This window comes from Neofelis nebulosa, chromosome 8 (assembly GCF_028018385.1).
Source record: "Neofelis nebulosa isolate mNeoNeb1 chromosome 8, mNeoNeb1.pri, whole genome shotgun sequence".
Lineage (NCBI taxonomy): Eukaryota > Metazoa > Chordata > Mammalia > Carnivora > Felidae > Neofelis > Neofelis nebulosa.
Genome location: NC_080789.1, coordinates 127,576,037 through 127,593,600, shown reverse-complemented (window position 1 = coordinate 127,593,600; position 17,564 = coordinate 127,576,037). Strand labels below are relative to the sequence as shown.

Sequence of the window (17,564 nt, the reverse complement as noted above, 5' to 3'; positions counted from 1 at the left end):
GGTTGTTCACGACCTCTCACGTGATTCAGCTAGTGAGTGAGCACAATAGCAACACCCATCTAGCACTTACTGTACGTTAGCATTTCTTTAACAGGCTTCTGTGGCATTTTCCATCTAGCAGCTCGCGTAAGCTTTAAGCAGTATCACATGAATGACAGAAGCCAGGTGACTCCAAATATAAGTGATACGACAAGTGAGGAACTAATGGCACAGGACTAGGAACACTAGCGTCTAAACAGAAGCTTTGCTTTTTCTTTTTTCCATCTTTCAGACAAGGAAAAACGGTAAAAGCAGATTGAGAGGTTATTATTCACACCCCCCCCCCCCCCCCCCGCCCTTAACAATTTGGACTCTCTGTTCCTGAGACTGTTCCTTCCTCAGTTTCTCTCTGTCCAGCTGGCTTGGTGATTTGGCCATGGCAGGGGACTCATGGCCAAGCCCACAGAAAGCTAGCCATCTCTTCAAATTTAAGTACAAGCCTATAGGTTCCAGATGCAGGGCAAAGAACTCTGAACTAGATTCACAAGTCTTTGGAATTAATCTTGTTATCTGGGTAATCTGTTTCCCCAGATGGAAGATGGGGTGTTTGGACCTAAATAGGGGCAGTAACTGTCCAGCCTGGATGCTGCCACACCCCTCACGCAATGACTGAGCACAGCCTGACGGTACCTCAACCCCTGTCCACCTTGAACTGTCCAGGCCACGGCTTCAACCCCCTCAGCGTTGGACATCTGAATGGAACTTGCCGACTTTACACATGAAGCTTGCATAAGCACTCTGCTTTTATTAACTTGTCTAACCCTTAAGCAAAATTATGTTAAATGAAACCTTACAGGGCTCACATCTCTGAGGTTCCTTTTATGTTCTGCTCAGATTAAGGCATGATGCTTGCGGTCTATAGACCACACTGTATTACTTGCCCCTACTTTCTGTGCGTGGATTTTCTGTGAGGTGACTCATGTTCTGCTCCTAGATAAAGCCAAGACATTAAAATAAAAAATGAAAAGATGAAAACGAAAAAATAAAAACCAGAAAGCATCCATCTACGTACAGGTGGACTTATGCACACAGCGCTCTATCCATGAGGCTCTCAACGGAGGGATTTCAGGAAGTGGCAGGTACAGACCAGTAAATGCTGCCCAAATGCCCCAGCCTGCTTCCCTGGTGAAGCAGAAAGCCTCAGATAAGCTGAGCTCTCTCTAAAGCGGCAGACCCCACCCTTGCAACATGGCCTATCAGGTTGAACTGTGCTTTTCATCCATTCCTGACACCAATGTTTGAATCACTGGCCATGAATAAGGAAAGACTAGCAGGAGGGGAGGAGACCAGCTTTTGGTGGCTGAGAGACAAAGTGGTATTTGGGAACAAGCCAACAACTGTCAAAAGAATAACGGAGAAGACACGTATGGGAGCTCGACAGGAGACAAGCCTGTAGGTCCCACCCTTCTTTGGTTACACTTTCATGTTTCTGAGTTTTGTGGAGAAAACCTACTCCCAAAAGGAATGGAACATTTAAAAAATACTTTTAGCCCTGATGTATTCATCAGACTTAGTGTGTGTCATCCATTTCCTCCTAGATTTTGTAAATCAGATTTTTAAGAGTCTCGAAGAAATTTATGGTCTTCAAGGGCAAAAAGGTTAAAAATGAAGATGTCTGTGGTTTGTGCTTGATGTTAAAAATTATATCAAGGATCCATCCATGCGCTAGCAATAAATCTGAGTGGGGACCCCAGGAACCTATCAAGAGGAGGAGAGGACTCTGTCTTGAGGCTCAGGTTTTAGTTGTTTGATGCCCTCGACAGGCCTTGTAGACTCAGAGCAAAACTGTGGCCGTGGGCGGGGAGGGGAGAGCTCATGCTTGTCACAACAGACCTCATCCAAGAACCTCAAGTGTTTCATCTAGGAATCTCACCCACAAAACACTCCTGGAAGGTGTGAGAGCATTCTAAATACAGATGGTGAAAGTCAAAGCAGGAGGTGGAGATGCCAGAGGACCAGGGTATCTGTGGAATACCGCCCAGGGCTGCTCTTTTCTTATGCTTTCCAGGATATCCAGTGGTTGTGGCCATGATGTGGCCAACAGGATGACACTTGGGCAAAAAATGACGAAGGAAGGGGGGCACAGGAGTTATTTCAAATACTGACAAACTGTCTGCAACAACTGAATCAAACTGACCTATGTTCTCAGGGAAAAATACCCCTGAATACCTGCTATTCAATAGCTATTCAAGATGTCTGCTCAGGACACCTGGGTGGCTCAGTTGGTTAAGCATCTGACTCCTGCATTAGGCTCAGGTCATGATCTCGTGGTTCATAAGATCGAGCCCGGCGTGGGGCTCTGAGCTAACGGTGTGGAGCCTACTTGGGATTCTCTCTCTCTCTGCCCCTCCCCATTTGTGCATTATCTCAAAAAAAAAAAAAAAAAAAAAAAAAAAGATTTCTGTCCAATATATTTCCTCCAGAATGGCAAAAGCCCCTTTTAGTCAGTACTTACTATACTGAATACCTAGTGATTCCCCTCATCAATATTTCAGAAAGTTCTTTTTAAAATTTTATTTTTAAAACACATATTAGTACTTCTAATTTGTAGACACGTACTCTATACTTTCATATATCTATAGACTAGCTCCGTCCGAAATATAAAATCCATACAGATAACTTTCACTTTTCTAGTAGCCACATTAAAAAAAGTAAACAAATGAAATCAACTTTGATATACTTTTTAACCCAATATATCTAAAATATGATCATTTCAACATGTAATCAATATAAATGTGATTGACGACCTATTTTATCCTTAATTTACAGACAAAAGACTTAGCAAATCTATCATATAAGTTTAATGATTTTTTTTTTTTTTTTGCCCTAAGTGTCTTTGAAACCTGGTGAGGATTTCACAGCACATCCTAATCAGACAGGTTACAATTCAAGAGCTCAAGAGCTGCATGCTGTTTGTGGTCACATGCTGCACAACAGAGAGAGACCATGTGAATATGGTGGGGTCAAGCCTTTCTTGTACTAGATGAAAGGCATTCTGAAAGCTGATGGGACTCTTTCTTGGTGCTTGGGTAGTTTTTGCACTTCAGCAAAAGGAAGGATGGACACACACACACACACACACACACACACACACAGTACTTTTTAAAAAAGTAATCCCACTTAGCTAGTAGGTTCTTCCCTGTTTCCAATTGCTTACAACAGTTCCGAGTATGAGCCTGGAAAAGTCTTCAGGCCAATACAAGTAAGTCCTAAAGCCCATGAACACTACTTGGCTGGAGAAAAGCATAGTTGGGCCTTCTCTTTCCCAAAAGCAACAACACATAAAAACGGCTTTAGGAGCCAAAGGTCCTGAGCTCACAGCTGACCAGGCTGCACTTTCCACAAGGCCTTCCGTAGCAGGGGCTCAAAAAGAAGCAGGTGTAGGTCATGTGGACTCATGAGTTTTGCCATTTCCCAAGCAAGCCAGGCTTCCTCACTCAGCTGCTTCTTGTGAAGTGGCAAATACCAAGTCTAGACTCTGGCTCAGTCTCCATGTCCGTCTCTGATCTCTGGGCCAGGGAGTCTGGAGGGTGGGTCTACAGAAGCTCACTGCAGATGTCCACAAGGCACGGCATCCGAGTCATGGCTGTGCTTACAATAGACTGGGGACAAATGTTCAATGTACTGGCTCTCCCATGGCTGACAGTAGTTTTAAATTCTCCATTCCTCACCAGGATATTTTTTCTATGGAACTCAGAAATAAGAAATTGAAACCTAAAGGAAGGGTGAGAGCCAAAGACTTGTCTACTATGGAGCTCCCAGACATGCCTTTGTCGTTCTTTTGACAATTGTTGACTTGTTCCCAAACGCCACTTGGCTTCTTTCCACCCAACAATACAGTCCCCTTACCCACTAGCCTCTTTGGGCTCCCTTGCCCTGCTCGTGTCTCCCATATTACTGGGGCCTGTCATCATTGTCTTTGGCTAACACTGATGGTGACCGTCTCTTATGGGGGCACTTTGAAACTGCCCACAGTGAACAGTGTAATACTGGCTAGATATAAAAGTTCCAGACAGAATTAGTGGCTGTGTAGCTTGAACTATTCTAAGCCCAGTTCTTCAATCTATAAAATAGGAATTTTATTCAGACCTACACTGCCTACAATTGTGAGGAATGAATGAAGCAATCATGCAAAAAGCTTATCACCGTGTCTCGCCACCCATTAAGCATGAACTATTTTTTTCATTACAACTACGCTTAAGAGAGGTTAGGTCAGTTTTTCAGGATTTCTAGCAAATGAAAAAGGAAGGGCCCAAGTCCCGATGTGTCTGATTTCAAAATCCAGCCAGCTTTTCCAGAAATAGAGAAAGTGAGTGACAAAGAGCCCAAGAGAGTCCAAGAGAGTGCACGCAGGAGAGCGAGAGAAAGCAAGAGAAAGGGTAGCTCTCTCTGTGCTCAGCATCTGTGAGGAAGTTAAAACACCTGGCAGACGTTAGTCCTGGTTTTGAAGTTCATCTATAACAACTGGCAGCTGGGTAACCTTGGCCAACTTACCTAACCTCTCTGAACATGCTGTGCCATCTGGGAAGTGGGAATGACACTCATAGTACATACCTCATAGGGTCACTAGGAAGATGAAACCAGAGTGTTTAGCAGGTACCACACAGGTGCTCAGTAAACCGAGGCTGTTACGCACACTGTGCCCTGAATTGGGATTGCCCATTGTAAGCTTGGTTGAAAGCCAGAGCTGAAAAACGGGGTTGTGTGCTACAAGTTTCATGCAAAACACAGTCTTGTCCCAAAGACATGGTTTTTTAAAATGTCACATGTGTGCTTGAGGAAAAAGGCAAATGGCAGAGAAAATCAGGTGAGGACCTTCAATATAAAATGGCTAACAAGCCTGGTCACTTTCTGACCCTGGTCTTCATTGAATATTACACAGGGCCATGCTAGTCAAAGAGAAGAGAATCATGGCGAATCTTCCAGCAAGAAGGTTCACGGGCTTTTGCTCTGTCCGGGGTCCTGAATGGGCGGCTTCCCAGGACTAAGTGAAAAAAATGAATAAGGGCATTGAGCACATTGTGGTCCTCCTCTTGCTTCAGCTCTCCCATTCACAGGCTAAGCTATTCTCAGATCTATTCAGATGGGAACCACATTACGTAAGAGTCAATAATCTTTATGGTAACTCTGCAGTGAAAGTGTCATTTGTTGTAATGAACACTGATCGTAAGTTAAGCCCCTAGCTACTCTCTCTGTTATTTTTCATTATACTGTTCCTTGCTCTGTTATATTTCAGGAGTACTGAGGGAATTCATCCAACTATGTTCGCTAGTCAGCTCTTCGTTACTCAGATTACATTCTGCTAAGATGCAACGAAGCAATTTGCAAACACACGGATTCTCAAGGAAATGCATCAGACGCTGGTTATATGTTCTCCTTGCCAATGCCAGCGGGCACCCGCCCCTCCCTGGTCATTTGTCCCCTTAATTTGCTATTTTCCTCTCTATTTATCTTCCACTCAATTCACAGTATGGTTCTTTGGACCCAAATCCGAGAGACTGTTAAAGTGTTTCTGGGTAGTTTTTCCTTCGGTAATGACTCTTTGTTCAATTCCACACCCAGAATAATGTTTCCCAAATCATCATCGCCTTTCATGTAGCCCTCACTTGCAAACACCACTCTGCTTACATTACAGTCATTCCCCCCTCCGGCTGCTTTAAAGGGCACTAACTCCAAAAGGGACACCAGTGAGGGAAAGCTGGAGGTTTTCCATTTCTTAAAAGCCCAGTATGAAAAATTCATTTTGCATGGTGTATATTAAGCTCGAGAGTGGAATTTCCATATGCCTCTGTGCTTCGTGCTCTTGGACGTGCTTACGGGTAGGCTGGGAGTCCTCAGAGGGACCACGTCATCGCCATACCTCAGAGGTCCCCAGCATAATGGCTTGGAGACCAGGTGGGCTGGACCTCTGGCCACAAACACTTGCAGGTTTCACCACTCTTACTGAGTCTGAGGCTTCCGTCCATCCCCAGCTAATACTGGGCATCTCCACTTTTTCTGTGGCCATCAGGTTTGATCGTGTTTGCCATGGTGCCAGGCAATTTAATTTAAAATATTAAGAATAAAAAAAATGGCACCTGCAGACACCAAAGTTCTGGGTTTGCCACCCTGGATATCTTTTTAGGGCAGACTTGGCTGGGGATGTTCCCTTTTCAGAGAAATCTAGCTCAATGAAGTGAAATGGATTCAGACAGGCAGGCTACAGTAATGCCATATCTCTTTTACTGTACTTTTCTCCGGATATACAGCAGACAAAAGCTGAGGAGAAGCTTTTATTAAAATGTCTACAGCTCTTTAGAAACATTAAAAAAATTTCCCCCAGACATGATACAGTGCTTCTGGTGAATGCAGAAGGCTATCTATTCACGCATATGAAGATAACGTGTACTGCAAACCAGTATCCAACAATCCTGTGCCAGGTGGTACTCCTTGGGAATTTTGTGGTTGTGGGGAGGGTGGGCATAGAATCAAGGCCACAAAATAAGAGTTCAAGAGAAGGGTAAGGAGGCTAATTTCTTTAAAGGTGAGGTGAGCCATATGGACTCTAACATAACGAACAAGAAGGACAAAATTGGTAAACGAAGTTCCCCTCTACTTAAGGGAAATAATCGCGCTGAGTAGTTAATTAACCAAAATCTCAATTTCACATTAGGTGTAACACATGGAAACAGTAAACAAGCAAAAGCATCAGAAAATTTTAGCAGATATAAATTAGGAAACAGCTAGCATTTGACAAGTATAACTATATGCAGAAGCTAAAAAGAAAGCTTGCTTACAATGGTACAGATTTACCCCACGTTCAAGAAGAATCATTAAGGAATCTATTGGCAAACAGAACCTGTCTGAGGCTCATTTTACTCGTACATGAAAGAGGCATTCTCTGTGCCACCTAATAGGGTTAGTTATGAGGACCTAATGTCAGGTACTCAGCACCTTAATATGGTTCCCCTTGAACATTAAGGGAATAACTACTATCCAAATGGCCCAAAGTACATGTATTTGTTGTCAAATACTAAGAAATTAAAAGTGAATGGGAATGCATAGATGGAAGGATGCTTAAGTAAATACGTGAGGTAACAGTCCCGTCATTTAAAAAATGTTCTAGGGGTGCCTGGGTGGCTCGGTCGGTTAAGCGTCCCACTTCAGCTCAGGTCATGATCTTGCGGTTCGTGGGTTCCAGCCCCCCATTGGGCTCTGTGCTGACAGCTCAGAGCCTGGAGCCTGCTTCCAATTCTGCATCTCCCTCCTTCTCTGCCCCTCCCCTGCTCATGCTCTGTCTCTCTGTGGCTCCGAGCCAATAACTGTTAAACATTTTTTTTTTTGGAAAAAAATAATAAAAAATGTTCTATACATTCTGCCGGCAAACAACTATCACTGTGGCTTATGTAGCAGTACCAGTCATGTTTCTACTCCAGTCTTGTCAATTTGGTCCAGTTACAAGTCTTCACTAGTGAAAAAGTTGATGGTGACATGGTCCATAATGAATTACCCTTCTGTGACAGCAACATGAATGGCCGCTGTCACAAAAAGTGAACTGATCTAGGCATGCGGCAAGTTCCTCACCCTTTCTTTTTACAGGTAAGGCCGAATCTCATCCCAGAGGCATTCATATTAAAAACCAGTCACAACAGAGGGAGTGGCCCCACCGCCCGCTTCCCATCAGGACGTATTTTGGCTGTGTACCCCAAGGAAGGAGCCTGCATGCTTCCTTCAACAAAAAAGTAGCTTCCTTCAGCTGTCTGCCCCAAGGACAGCAAATCAGCTCTGAAAGACTGCTGACCCCAGACCCCAAGGACACATGTACATTTATCTGTAATGTGCAGAATATGGACGTTTCTTCGCTGGAATTGTAGAGAAAAAGTAACTGTGACAGGAATCTAAACTGTATCTTCCTTCATTTTTAACTTACAAATTTCACTTTTAAAACAAATAGAATATATTACAACCCATTTAGAAAATCAGAACAGGGTTGGGTGCCTGGGTGGCTCAGTCGGTTAAGCGTCTGACTTTGGCTCAGGTCATGATCTCATGGTTCATGGGTTTGGGCCGCGCATAGGGCTCCGTGCTGACAGCTCAGAGCCTGGAGCCTGCTTCGGATTCTGTGTCTTCCTCTCTCTCTGCCCCTCCCAGACTCATGCTTTCTTTCTCTCTCTCTCTCAAATATAAACATTAAAAAAAAAAAAAAAAAAAAAAAAAAAAGGAATTCAGAACAGGTTGAAAAGAAAACAGCCAAAAGTCTCTCACTTAAACATAAATTCTACTAGCATTTTTTTTGTGAATATTTTTTAAGTTTTCTTCCAGAGTATATATGTTTTAATAGTAATCATCATGGCTTATATTATAGTTAGGTTTCTATTTTTTTTTGAAGATTTTTTGGATAATTTCTACACGCCACATGGGACTCAAACTCATAACCCTAAGATAAGGAGGCACGTGCTCTGCCAGCTGAGGCAGACAAGTGTCCTTAGATCGAATAATCTTAAATAGATGTTACTGCATTAGTATTTGCCACATCATAAACAGAATTATTGGCAGGCCACCCGTGAATCCATACTGTATGTCATAACTGAAGCAAACATTTCTTTGTTTTGGGGACAGACTGCTTCCAATATTGTTTTTAACAGAATTGCATCTTTAGTAGTGTGGCTTTGGGCAAATCATGTAACCCAGCCAAGCTTCAATTTTCTCAGTGAAAACAAACAAACAAAACAAAACAAAACAAAACAAAACAAAACAAAACAAAAAATAGGAATAAATGATATTAACCAGCATCATTCAAGAGAATACATTTAAAACAGTAAGTATCTCGCAAAGACACAGGCCTCCACTGGTGTTTACTACTGGTGGTAACAAATGAAATCATTTCTCACAATGAGCCTGTCTGCATCTAGGTCAGAAACACACGAGGGGGGTCAGGGAGATCCAACCTGCTCTTACAGGGAAGGGACCAGGTGCTTCCTGAGCAGGTATCAGGAGAGGCCAGGGCCACTTCCATTTTGGGGGTAGGGAAATTATGGGCACAGTCACAAAAAAACTAAAATGTGGTCACAAAAAGTACAGTATATTTTATATTTTAAAATTTATTTTTGATATATACACATATACGTATATATAGAGAGAGAGCGAGAGAGAGCGAGAGCACGAGAGCGAGAGCGAGCTAGGGAGGGGCAGAGAGAGAGAGGGAGACACAGAATCTGAAGCAGGCTCCAGGCTCTGAGCTGTCAGCACAGAGCCCGGTATGGGGCTCGAACCCACAAACTGTGAGATCATGACCTGGGCTGAAGTTGGACGCTCAACCGACTGAGCCACCCAGGCGCCCCAAAAAAGTACAGTATATTTTAAATATATATACCTAGCAAACCGACAATTTAAGACAACAACAACATGACTCATATATAACACAGTGCTACTCAACCAGGCTCGATTTTGCCCTCCACCAGGGCTCTTTTTGGCAGTGTAGAAACATGTTTGGTTGTTGCACCCAGGGGGTGTGTGGCTGGCATCTCCCATCTAGTGGGGGTGTGGTGTGTGTGGCTGGCCAGGGATGCTGCCCAACATCCTATAATGCACAGAACAGTCTCCAAGAACAAAAAATTATCCAGCCCCAAAGTCAATAGTTGAGGTTGAAAAATCCTGGTGTAAACAAAACTTACAAGTCAAATGAAACCAGAGGCCCTTACTGAATATTAAAGCCCGGAAGAAGTGGGTCTGTTTCCCGAACCCCACTCAGCCCCCGAGGACGGAACATCTCCCCCCAAGCAATGTCTCCCAAGGGTGTTCTGTGAGATGATTATGTGTGGAGATTCCAGCCTTAATTACTATGTATGTTTATTAATTGTAAGTGATGCCAACTTATCATCTAGAGTACGGCTAAACCATTTCATTTAAAAATCATTTAAAAATAAATTTAAGAATGAGAACGGATTTAAGGAAAAATATTAAACCTGTAACAACAGAGGTGCTACCCGGCTATGGTGAAAGTCACTCCCTTAGACAACACGGTTTCTGTACACATTTTATTTTTTGTACAGATACTCTTTAACAGATTCGAGGCTGACAATAACATGAGGTTAGTAAATTTCTCCAAGTTACATAATGGAAAGAGCAGGAAACAGCACAGCCCTACTGTTTCCAAGGTTTCTTTTTCTCTGAAGGGAACTGTGCTTTTAGTGACGCTCAGAGATGTCAGAACCAGGCCATCAGGGCGGCATGCCAAAGACAGGAACCGTTCAGGACTGTATCAAAAGCAGAGGGTAGGATTCTGGAAAATGCTCCAAGAGTTTCTTAGTTGGGCCAGGACTGTTCTGGATATCTGGATTTAGTGGAAAAGGCCGTTTATAAAGCAAGGCTGGGCAGGGTTCATGCCCACACACAGGCGGGTACAACCGGGATGGAAGTCACTAATGCGAAGAGATGTACAAGGTCCGAGTTCTGTGGCAGTGTGAGGACAGAGAGGGGGCGCACTCAGCCCCCTGAGAGGAGTCTGAATCTATAGACAAAAATGGGCACGTCTAAGGCTCAAAGTTCAGGACTCTTGACTGAGAGCTCTCCTTGGATGGTGTGAGGGAAGCGCTACCCAAGAAAGTCCGTGAAGCAGGGTGGAGACTTGTGGGACCGCTGCGCCCGCCACGGCGCTGGGTCGGGTGCTTTCACGGAGTTGTCGGTTTACAGATTCAACGCTGCAACCTGAGTTTCTAGGGATGAAATTAAGAGAGAATTGAAAATTGGCCAATTTGAGCTTGAAGAACAAACACGCAAACTACCGCAGAAAATTAACACTGTCGGGCAAAGTAAAAATAAATAAATAAATAAAAGCCTATTACAACTTAATCTTCATATAACCCTTCAATCGCTAGTGATTCAAGGAACTAGAACTTGATGGATATTACCACATCAGTGTCAAAAGAGACTTGGAACACAGAAACACGGACGGACGTTCTGAAGGGCTTCCTATTAAGCCCCTTGTCTGGGCACTAGTTTATTAAGGAGCTGAGTGGTCCCTTCGCGAATACACAGCGCACTGAGTTTGTGCTCCAACCACCACCTCTGCCCTCCAGCTCAGGGACCCAGGAACCTACAGGAGACCACGCCTGAGCCCAAGCGTAGGTACGAGCAGCACCAACAGGGTCACTCTTTTTTTTTTTTTTTTTTTAATTTTTGTCATGTTTGTTTATTTTTGAGAGACAGAGACTTACACAGAGCGTGAGCGGGGGAAGGGCAGAGAGAGAGAGGGAGCCACAGAATCCGCAGCAGGCTCCAGGCTCTGAGCTGTCGGCACACAGTGTGACATGGGGCTCGAACCCACGAACCATGAGATCGTGACCTAAGCCAAAGCTGGATGCTCAACCAACTGAGCCACTCAGGCACCCCAGCAGGGTCACTCTTAAAACAGCTGGTGGACAGACTGGGCACGGAGGAGCGGGAGCAAACGTGCCGGCGTGCCGCCCGTGACTTCCCTTTCAGGTTCAACCGGCCCTGCTCCCTTCCTCCCCTGGGGCTGCCCAGGGCTCCGCACCCCTTGGAAGTCTCCCACTCCTCTTCGGAGCTCAGCTGTAGTCATCCCAACTCCTTCTGCCTACAACTGTGGTCTGCCAGCTGGTCCTCAAACCTTTTTGTCCATGCCACTGTAACTGGGGACGTGATGCTCTCCCAGCCCTTTATGCTGGCTCACTACTGGGACGCCAGCACAGGGAGGACACCGCGTAGAGAAAGCGGTCTCCCACCCCAGTGCCATGCTCCTGTTCTGCCGCCTTTCCCTTCCCTGTCCCGATACTGCACTCAATTCGGTGGAGACCCTGAAGGCCAAGACAGTATCCTATAAATCTCTGTCCACACGGCCTGGTCTCGTACACACCAACTATACTTAATACAAAATTGCTCGTGTGCTGATGGATTAAAAGAAGCTCCGACTCACTCCCTTCCTAGGTTCCTAAGAAGAAATACACCATAAAGCTGAAGGATACAGCTGGCTTCCTAATTAATATTAGTCACTTGGCAGTTCTTAATTAAGAACTCCAAAATAAAGACCCACCTTCCTACCATGCCAAGTACATCTCACCTTCATTAGTATTTAAGAGCTGTACCACGACTTCATTTTTATGCTCTTTTCTCTGGCCTGCCAGATGGGAACATTAGCTGCACAGTATTTATTAATATAATAAACAAAGACAAGTGCAGAAGCTTGGGGGAAATTCAGGCAGAATTAGTCACTGCACTCCTTTAGCACAAGCTTTACATGGAAGCGGAAGGAAGCCTTCTCTTGTCGTGCAGGAAGCAGCTCTCTGCCCCAGTCACCACCTACAAAGAGCTTCTGTGCCCTGGGGGTCTGGTGTGGGGTCCCCAGGCCCGCCCCCCACCTATTTTTGTGATGCTCTGAGGGGCACTGATTCAAGGCTTGCCTGTCCAAACCACCTGTGCCCTTGGGAAGGCAGGAATGTCAACTTTGCAAACCGGGGAAAGATCTCAAAAGACAAAAAGGTCCTATCCCTTTCAAGATGGTCACACAGTCACTGTGGGTAGCAAAGCAGGGTTCCTGTGGGAGCCAAGTCCCCAGCGTGTTCTGACCAGGAAGCACACGGCATTTTCTAGCTCTGTGTGTGATCGTCAGTCACCAACTGGTGAGTGTTCCCTTCCTCAAGCCTCTAAGCTGGCCATCGCTGAGTGACCCACATCCGTGTCCTGCTAAGAAGAGCGTCCGCTTTCATTCTCAAAAGTGTCCTCTTTTGGCCAATCAACTATTTGGTCACCTTACTGAGGAGGAAATGAGAAAGTAAAAGGACATCAAGAAAAGGTGGGCGAGTGGTTATCAACAGGTTATGCATGCTCCCTCCTTCTAACGGCCCAGCTCTAACCAGGTGTGGGAGCTGCTGTCGGCAGTTAAAATGAACTCGAAGCCCAGTTCTGTTTCTCACCGGCTGAGTGACCTTGGGGAAGAGGCTCACACTCAAGCGTCCCAATTTGTGAAAAGGCAATCAACACAATGGCATTGCAGGTTTGTCGTGAACATTAGGTCATGCATGCAAAGCACCTGGCCAGAGGATATAGCCACAGCCAGGGATGAGGGTGGGTGTGTGTGTGTGTGTGTGTGGGGGGGTGGGGGGTTCAATGAATCTCACATCACAATTCTGAGAAATGACCTGCAAAGCCTACATGTGTTTTAACGCAGGTTAAATGCAGGGATTCTAGCGTCAAGGACAGTCTGGAACCCAACTTCATTATTTCCTGCCTATGTGCCTTTGGGAAAATGACAGAGGCTTCAGTTGCTACTCGTGAAAGACAGAGATGAAACCAGGGTATCCTTGCCTCATGGGGTGACCATAACCCCCTGAAGACCTTTTCTAGAAATTGGTGGGGGCGTTTGTGGTTGTCCTCATGCCTGGAAAGCTATAGTGGCATTTACTGGATGAAGGCTGGGGAGATGATGTCTTCTGATAAAGCCAGACCTGGTATGTTGAGAGCGGTCTCCTGGGCCCCAGGAGTCCTCAACGTCCGTGGGACATTCGTGTAGATGGAAATCCTAGAACCTCAATTTGTTTTATGGAGGAACACAAAGTATTTTCTGTCCAGCATCGATGTAGACTGGATATTCCAGCCATGCAGCTTTTGTGCAAATCGAGATGAGGCCATATTTTGCTATGTTTTTGGAGCTTTGCTAAGATTCGTTCGCCATCTTGGAAAATCACATCACTGACATCGAGACATCTTATAGTATCTGGGTAGCCCATCTGTCCTATCTCTTTCTGCCTGTTTAGAGCTGCCAGATATCCAGATAGGATTTCTATGCACAGCTGCAAACATCTGACCACTATGACCCATCCCCCAGGGTAGCCAGGAGCAGGCTTTTATACATTCAATGAATTCAGTAATAAGCCACACTCTTTTCATTTCTCCACTATGTTACAGTTGGAAAATTACAATGACTTTGAAAAAACTACGTGTGTTGGTTACGGTAGCTACAAATCTGTTTCAGGACCGCAGTGGCATGACCCAAACAATGGTCACATAAATGATGTGAGAGGTTTGGGAAACACTGCACTTTCTCTTAGGGCTGCCGGGAATATAAATGTGGTAACTGAAATCAGAGCACTGCACAGAGAGCCTCGTGTATAGTAACTGCTCAGGAAACGTTAGTGACTTTTCGTATCAGTAACGTTACCAGTAACCACCCCTTTCACCTAACGCTGCTTGACTAACCACTAGTATAAAATGAAACTCACCTTCTGGTTCTCTGGCTAATTCCATCCAGAGGTGAGACCGGCAATGGTGAAGGGCATTCTTTCCTGCATCAGAGGGAGACTAATAACATATGGCAAGATGCCCAGAAGGGAGAGAGACTTTTCCCAATAGCTCTGACACTCACAGAGGGTACTTCATTAGCCTGTCTATTACAAACCACTTCAGACACATATTTATTGACAGCAATCTGCCAATTGATTAAACATCTCAATATATGAAACTGACTTTACATTAATTAGCAGTTTGGAGAACATGATCCTAGAAGTTAGGATGGATAGTTTTGGAGATCCTGGCAACACTTCATTTGCTTTAACCTTTCTGTAAAATATCAACAACACACTATAAAAACAAGGAGCTGGTAATAATCTTCCTCCATATCACATTATGTACACACACGTATTAACACGTTTACATACGTTTCACGGGGGCTCGATTTATAGTGTCCTCTGTTTATGTTTTTGCACGTAATACTTAATTTTTTTCAATATATATCTTAAAACCCTCATTGAACATGTAATATAACTGCCTCTACATGATCTAAGTTTCAATTTTCGCTTGTTAGGTAGAATCCAGTGACTGCAAGAAATGTTACATTTTTCCTGTATGTTCTATAAAACGTTGTGCATTTAAGAAACAGCCACGTGAGACAGGAAGGAAAAACATTCGTTGCTGCATGCTGCGTATTCGTTCTTAACGATAAATATGAGTAATTATTTTACACGACATAGGATTTTTCACTTTGGAGCTGTTTTATAAGAAATATGAACTTTGAGGGGAAAAACAGAGGGCCGGGGAGTCCTGCAATTAGCTCAAAATAATAACCCTGAGAAGTATGGCTTATCACTAAGTTTTAGCCTTCTCTCTTTTTATTAATTCTTACTGTTTACTAATTGGACTTTACTGTTTGAACTCCCAAGCAACCCGGGATGGTTTTTTTTCCAAAGTAAAAACAAACCCAAAAAAAACCCCTGTGTTCAACTCCATAAAAAGCAAGGTCCACGGAAAAAGATTTCTCTTTTTCCAGCTTCTCCTGCGTTCAGGTCCTATGCCTTCCTCCTGAGTGTCGCGGTCTTCTGTCGCGATTTGAGAATCGTATTCCTCAAATTCTTCACTCCTGGCCACAACACTATTAATGTGGTTATCGTGGCGTGATACTCAACTGTGCTCTTCTGCCAAGTAGCACAGGGTTCACGTGCAGTCCTGCCAGACGTACAAAGCTCCCAAACTTCTGTGTGCACGGGAATTACCTGGGGCATCTGGGCACGTGCCGATTCTGAGTCAGTGGGTCGAGGGGCCCGAGATCTTCCATTTCTGACCCATTACCAGGTGACGCCCAAGCTGCCGGTCAGGGCACTCCACTGAGTATCAGGGGACCTGAGATCGGGTCCTTGTATTAATTAGCGAAGGTTTAAAAGAAGACCCATTGGCAACAAGATGATCTAGGAACAGTGTGGCCTCAGTGCACAGTGACACAGAACGTGCAGTAACAGGAAAAACAGAGGGCTACCTGAGTACACGTCTTCCAAGTGATCACATTACAAGTTTCCATCTCATTCCACCCGCCATGCACCCACCAATTACTGAGCCCCGCCTTTGTGACAGGTGGTGTCACTAGCAAGCTGATCGGAACATTATGTGATGGTTCTGTGAGTCATAAAGAAGCTCTGGATTCCAAGCCCATCTTAACATTCCCTGATGTGTAAACCCAGAGAAGTTCCCTAGTCTCTCTGGGTCTCTATCTCCTCATCTGCAACAGGGACAGTACCTACATACACCCTACGGGTACAAGGACACTAACAGAACCTCCCTCTTAAGGTTGTGAAGAATGAATGAGATCATGTCTCTGTCAGTCTGGACACATCTAATTACTCATGAAATGGCAGATGTTCTTAGAAATAGTGACTCTAACCTCAGGCAGCACAGAGGATGCTACTTTTGAAATTCAACTTGTCCCAAATGGAAAAAAAAGTAATTTTGTTTGGTTTTCTTTTCCATTTTGGTAGCACAACTATTAGACCCATTAAACTTGAAAATCACCTTTTTTACCCACTAAAATTAAAAAAAAAAAAGTATAGATTTTAAAAAATGAGGGTGACCTAAATTCACTTTGGTTAAATGTGTTGTTCCACAGATGAGAAATTGGGGTGTGGTTGGGCCAAATGAGTCGACCAAAGTGACAGGTGGTCGATGGCAGAAATGTGCTCAGAAACTCCCGGAAACCCCAGGCCGGGCTCTTGTCCGTCTGACTGCCTGGCCCTAGCCGAAGTCACCCAAAAGGTCTCAGGCAAGTTGACAGGATCCAGAGATAGCCACCTGATGAAACCGCTGTCAGTGTGTGATTATCGAAGATCCAAAAACTAAGGAGTGCAAAATGGTAAGTCTTGTGTCCATTTAAGAAAGGAACACGCCCGGTTGGTGATACAGCTCTTGGGCTGTATTAACTTGGCGTCCGCGGGCTCTGTAAGGACACAGGGCTGCTGCAATGCACAGCTGGGAACAGACCCCGAGGGTGGGGCCCATGCTCTCTTTACCAGGATGGGCAGGGCTCCCATTCACATACCTACTTGAAGTAATGCTCAGCAAGTCTCTGTGAACTAGTGAGTGCACGAACGAGTGTGAGAATAAACGAAGATACTCCCGAGCAAAGCCAGTGTTCATGCTGTTGGCTTGGCCCCTGGCCTCGTCACCCCTTCATCAGAACGAAAATGCCCATCTCTACCTGTGCAGGGGTACTCTGCCACCGCCCAGGTTTCTGTGGAGCAGAACTGGGATGCATGGGAGGCTCGGAGTCTCTTTAAACACAGAGGGTTTTCCTCCCTGGCTCATAAGAGGGAGAAGTAAGGCCACTGAGTTGCTGCCCGGTAAGAATTAAAATCATCAAGAAAAGGCTGAAAGAGGCACAGAGAAATGAGATTTAATGAGTGTCATTCCCTTAAACTTCCTGTTCATCATACCTTGCACTTATACCCTGGAAGCAGGAAAAACTTTCAGGAAATTCAACCGAAAGGGTAAGTGCAAAAAAATTTCAAAGCCTTTCAAATAGCTCCTTCTGACACAACTGTATCCTCAACTGTGCCAGGGAACAAAGCAATGGATCTTTGTGGACCTGTCTTTGCCTCTGTCTACGTTTTTTGGGCTAAGAGTGGTGCAGGAGTGGGGGCACTCGCTGTACTCTGACTTCCCCAGGTAAGGCCTAAAGGCAAGTTTGTTTCTGCCAGACAATCTTATCTGATGATTATGGAAATGCAACATTAGACAAAATTTATTTTGTATATTGTGACTATATATCA

The 17,564-nt window shown here is 44.7% G+C and overlaps 1 protein-coding gene across 5 annotated transcripts in view; it reads right to left on the bottom strand.

Moving 5' to 3' along the window:
* The window catches only part of RSU1 (Ras suppressor protein 1), a 203,752-nt gene that overhangs the window by 12,227 nt on the left and 173,961 nt on the right, over positions 1 to 17,564 (bottom strand). The window contains exon 9 of one of the 5 annotated variants that reach the window (XM_058681820.1): positions 10,081 to 10,733. The exons of the other annotated variants lie outside the window; for them this stretch is intronic. Within the exon in view, the coding sequence (XP_058537803.1) occupies position 10,733 (1 nt within the window). The 3' untranslated portion in view covers positions 10,081 to 10,732. Of the gene's footprint in view, positions 1 to 10,080; positions 10,734 to 17,564 lie in introns of those variants that run through there. 5 annotated transcript variants of the gene reach the window in all.